Source organism: Octopus bimaculoides, chromosome 18, assembly GCF_046866305.1.
Source record: "Octopus bimaculoides isolate indiv1 chromosome 18, ASM4686630v1, whole genome shotgun sequence".
NCBI classification, from domain to species: Eukaryota; Metazoa; Mollusca; class Cephalopoda; order Octopoda; family Octopodidae; genus Octopus; species Octopus bimaculoides.
The window spans coordinates 29,786,566-29,792,272 of record NC_142945.1 but is presented as its reverse complement, the minus strand read 5'-3'; the positions used below and the strand labels follow the sequence as shown (position 1 = coordinate 29,792,272).

The following is a 5,707-nucleotide window of genomic DNA, read 5'->3' as shown; positions in this document are numbered from 1 at the left end:
GCAACGTGGTGTTAGCTAGAAATTTCTTCCGGTTGTTATTTACATTATCACTGTGTTGAACTGGAAAATGAGCGAAATAAGGAAGACTGACAGGAAAATCTGTAAGCTGCTGACTTTCAATAAGATGCACCACTCAAAGGCAGACGCAGATCGTCTTTACCTACCCAGAGCTCAAGCAGGCCGAGGCTTGATCCAGTTTGAAGTCTCTTACAAAACCACCACAATTGGACTGGCAAAATATGATGAGATATCTAATGACTAGATGCTAAAGCTGGCTGAAAATCACGAAAGATGTAAGAAACTTCATTCTATTATGAAGGAGAGCAAAAAATGTTCAAGTGAGTTTATGCATAATACCCAGGTTGAACAACATCACAGAAGTGCGGCAACTGTAGTTGCAAGAAAGGTGAAATTAATAGCAAAGCAAAATGTGTTTGAACAATTGGCTGACATGTGGGAACAAAGACCTTTGCATGGCAAATATGTGGCCCATATCAAACAGGTTGATGTAGATCAGAAGTACACTCATCAGTGGCTACGGAGGTCAGAGTCAAAGGTAGAGAAGGAAGGCTTTATCTTGATTGCTCAAGGTCAAAGCTTATTTACCTGGAACTATTAAGCCAGTGTAATGAAAAATGGAGTAGACCCAAACTGCCGATACTGCAATGACGGGGATTGAAATAGTGGACCACCTAATCTCTGGCTGTAAGGTTTTAGCACCTGTAGAATATGAATCAAGACATGGCAGAGTTGGCCAATACCTACACTGGATAATATGTCGGCATTATAAAATCAAAACTGCTGACAAATGCTGCAAGCGCCACTCTGAGGCTGTAACTGAGGGGGAAAATGTAACGATTCTTTTGGACTTTCCAGTACGTACGAAGCTAATAAATCAGACATTGTTGTGAAAGACCAAAACAATAACGTCTGTTTATTGATTGACATGAGCGTACCCTGTGACCATAATATCTCGGCAAAAGAATTTGATAAGCTCAAAAAATATAAAGATTTGGTAATCGAAATCGAAAAGATGTGGTATCTCAAGACGGTTACAATACCAGTAATTGTAAGAGCACTTGGAATGATCACAAAAGGAACTGAAAATTATTTGAGAATGATCTCTGGCTTACCATCCATGCAGGAAATGCAAAAGATTGTCGCTGTGAACTTTCTTTCTCTTTCCCCCTTTATTTTCTTTGTTAACTTTTTCATTTTTTCATATTTTCCTTTTTCTCTGTCTTTCTTTTTTTTCTCTGTCACATAACTTTGTAAATGAACAATCTGGTGTATTTATTTTAATGGCCTACCAATGTATACAATGAGTTTCAATGCCCTAGGTGTCAGGAAGATATTCGGCAAGAAATGGAAACAGAATAGAAAGATGATGATGATGATGATGATGAATGCTCTGATGCAGTACCAGGTACTGGCTCTCATGGCTTCTGATCTTAACTGATTGGAAGTGTTATCATGTACATTGTTTTGTCTTGGTATAAAAGATGGGCTACAGCAAATATTCTGCTCAGTACCACAGACTTGCTTGTCAGTTGCTTGACCTTAATCAGTTGAGCATGTCCCATAGTGGCTGGCAATATGTGCATTTCTGATCACAAGCAGAAGTAGTGGGGGAGCATCATAGCCATGTATTGAGAGGAATTCTTTGGGATCTGAATAAATCGCCTCTGGAAACAGGGGCGTTTTGTTCATTATCCTTAAACAACCCTCATTCAGAGTCCTGAAGAAAATTCTAAATGGGTCTCAGCTGTAAGGTCATGTGTTGTTTATCTTGATATAAGGTCACCATATCGCGCACATATCGTTGTGATGCATGGACTAGTGTACCCTTATTAGACGGGTAGCCATGATGAGTATGTAGTGGAAATATGTAGTCAGTACGAAGTTTTTTTTTTGCAAAAGGTTCTAAAGTTGGTTGCATATATTTCTGCAAAAAGTTCAATGGTTGTCTTCTGTGAAAATTGGTAATACAGGATGATTCATAGCAGATATCATCGTCGCCTGAGTTGAAGAAAATTTTAACATGGAGAGTAGTAGAATATAACTAAATATGTCAGATGGCAACCAATTAGCTAGTGATTATCCTCCAGAGTAGAATTCAGGGTTGGTCACCAATTAATGTAGTGGAAATATATAGTCAGTACTAGGTGTTGATGTAGTAACGTGTATGTTATAACAATAGTTCATAAAGAGATGAAAGAATAAATTCAAGATCTATATATTTACTACATAAAAATATATTTTATTTACTGGTCGATGATTATCCATAGAATCAATATGTAGAATCTAGTTGAATGAAATAATAATCCTTTCTTTATTGGCTATAAGGGCCGAACACAAAAAACATATAGGGACGATACAAAATAAGGGACAAGTGGGCTTTAAAACAGAAAACGTGTAAACAATAAAAACAAAAACAGTTAACAAAAAATTAAACAACAAAATTCCCCAATAGAGGGAGTTCCACCCAGGGCATCCCACACATCCTGATTACCCCAACTGCCAAGGGCACTCCAGGTAGGCACCCCTCTTCCCCTTAACTGCTCCGGCTTACAGACGAATTTTCAGGATAGGCCCATTCACACGAACCATTTTGGCAACATTCACCCATCTTTCAATAAAATTACTGGGTGAGGGTGGGAGGCAGTACTTCCCTCTTTACCCTCACTTTTCTTTTCAAGTTCCACTTGAAAAAGTCGATGAGGGCTCGGCCGAAGAGGAAAGTGTCAGTCTTCAGTCCTTTTAGCCTCGTCCACCACACTACTTCTTTCGCTATAGCCACCAGGCAGAGGAAAGCTGCCTTTCCCTCCCGGCCAAAAGTAGGCGGCGGGGTGATTCTCACAATGGACTCGGCTGATAACCGGATCTGTCCTACACGTGACAACAGCTGTTCGACGAAACTCCATAGTAATGCACAGTCACTGTACGAGTACATGCAGGACGGTTCCATCGCCCTACGTACATCTCAGACAGGTCCATCTGACATCATTTCTGTGTCTGTAGAGCTTGTCTCGGACCGGCAGAGCTCCCCGGTAGCGCTGCCAGGCCAGGAATTTCTGGAAGTTATCCATAAGTCCTGACCAAAAAATCCTCCGGAAAAGACCAGTTAGTTCATCCCTCTCGACGCCCAGAGTTTCCCCGAGTACATCACCGCTCTTTCCCTCTACTAATCCTCTGTAGAACTCCATGGTGGAACTTTGACCGACCTCGTTGCCCGACTGGCAAAAGGCTGTGAGCACTTGCCGACACTCCAGGCTCCAGGCGCCCTTTCTTGGTCTACGCTTGACCCAGAACAGTAGCTCCATCAATGAGACGAGCTGCGGAAAGTTCCGTTTGACGAACGGCGACCACACTTGCTCACCGTTAAGGAAATGCTGGAGATGTCGCAGCTTCAGCGCATGTCAGCGCATCATTAGCCATGACTTGTCCAGTCCGCCACTCAGCGACTGTTAACAGCAGATGGACCGTCTGACGAGTGGGACACGTCCCTTCCATAAAAAATGGAAGAGTAAGCACTCAAACTTTATCAGACTCGAAATAGAGCAAGGGACGACGGTCAGGCGGTAGTAGATGACGGAAGCGATGTACGCATTCGCCACCTCCACCCGACCCTTCAAGGACAGCTTCCTCTTTGCCCGTTTCTGGGTGAGATTGGCTACCCTGCTCGTCACCTTCCCCCAGTTCTTGTCTACCTGGAGGTCTGGACCAAACCAGACCCGAGAAATTTAGCCTGTCCTTCCGTCCAGCGCCCTAAAATGCTGTCGTTTGGCATGAACCTGCCTCTCCAGGTGCCGAGCTGCAGGCCTACCGACTTTTCCTGGTTGATCTTTGCCCTAGCTCTCACAACGCAATCTTCGTGCTTGGTATTGAAGAATTGATCAAGAGCCAATCTTGCCGCTAGCACGTCGGTCGCTATGCCTTTCCCAAGCGCCTCTTTTAGCTTTCTAGCTAGGTCTCCTCTATCCTAGATTCCTCTAACGCTATTTCCTGTCTAAAACCTACCGCTTCTACTCTAATAGACTTTTTCAGGGCTATCCATCAACGGCTGATTGCGCCCACCAACTCTCGACGGACTAACTTGCTAACCCGGTCTCTGATTGCTTGGCGCGCCGTGAAGGACGTGTGCAGTTTCCAATATCCAGGGTCCTGTCTATGGATTCTATCTATGTTGACAGTATAGATAACAAGTTTATTGTCCGTGTAGTCGACGACTTTGAAACGTGGACAACTTCTACTACCTCTTCTATCAACAGGTCTACAAAATACTCTATCGAGAAACGATCTGGAAGACGCGATGCGGTTCGCCCATGTCCATATTGGCGCATTCGGGAAATCCAGTCGGTTTCTGTCAGCCAACCGGAAGAGACTGAGCTGGTTTGTGAGGCTTTTACTCCCTCTCTCCACTCAGCTAGCCCCGTCCTATCCAGGTATGCATCCAAGATGGTGTTCCTGCCGTTACGTTCTGAGTTCACATTCCGCCGAGGTCGACCTTGCCTTTCATCCTTTCGGGTCGATTAAATAAGAACCAGTTAATCAGTGGAGTCGATCTAATCGACTTAATCCCCTTGTCTGCCCTTGTTTGTCCCCTCTATGTTTAGCCCCCTGTGGGCAATAAAGAAATAAAAAATATTGTTATTATTATTATTATTATTATTATTATTATTATTATTATTATTATTAGTAGTAGTAGTAGTAGTAGTAGTAGTAGTAGTAGTAGCAGCAGCAGCAGTATTTTCACTTCTCAAAGCTCTTAGTCTTACTTGATCGAGTTGATTCTGTGAGAGCGGACAACAACCTGTCGTCAGAGGTCTCACAGGGTCTCTTTCCACAAATTATAAGCTTTGGTACTTGGATTAACCTATTGTGGAAGATACTCAGCACACAAACACCAATCTCAAAATCTTACTTGTCTCCAGCAGAGCAGTTTTGGGGACCTGCTCTGCCTCCGTGTCTATTCCAATTTCTCTGACATATTTCTCGGACCTGTTCTATTATTATTATTATTATTATTATTATTATTATTATTATTATTATTATTATTATTATTATTATTATTATTATTATAAATGGAGTTCAGATTAGTTAAGTATTGAAGAGGGCTAGGCCAAATTTAGACTTCGACAATGTCACCCATATGAATTAGCTTGACCTCAAAATCAAATTGGAGTTAATAGAAGAAATGCCAGACAACAGTGTACAACGAGAGAGAAAATAGGCAGATATTTTTAAAATACTTTAGAAATAAATAGAGTGGTGCCCACTAAAACATGCTTTCAACAACAAAAAGAAGAGCATACACGCACATAATTTGTATGTGAATGTATGCGTGCGTATGTATGTGTGTGTACTTTATAATTTCATACAACTTACCTCTTAACATTATCGCTTGGTGTTGTAATGTGAGAATACTGTTGAGTATCAAAATACATACAAATATGTGTGTATATTGAAGGAGTGAAAACTATTTAGGAAATTGTATTGTGTAATATATGGTGATGTGAGATGGGTGGAGAGGAGATATGTGTAAGAACTAATCAAAATAGAGGCTTATGACTGTGTTATCATCGAGCCACTTAAGTTTGTGCTGTTTTATGCGTTTGTGCCCATGCATAGACGTCATTCTATTTCTCCCTATAAATATGTATCTGTAAATCACAATATGTAATAAGTATATATATGTATTGTTATA

General features: G+C 41.5%; 1 protein-coding gene across 2 annotated transcripts in view; it reads right to left on the bottom strand.

Annotated features, from left to right (window-relative positions):
- LOC106867497 (uncharacterized) overlaps positions 1-5,481 on the bottom strand; it is a 53,202-nt gene extending 47,721 nt beyond the window's left edge. For both annotated transcript variants that reach the window (XM_089365951.1, XM_014912383.3), the window contains exon 1: positions 5,389-5,481. Coding sequence is in view for 1 of the 2 variants with exons in the window: in XM_014912383.3 (XP_014767869.1) it covers positions 5,389-5,398 (10 nt within the window). In the remaining variant the exon portion in view is untranslated. The remainder of the gene's footprint in view (positions 1-5,388) is intronic.
- Between the last annotated feature and the right edge of the window lie 226 nt (positions 5,482-5,707).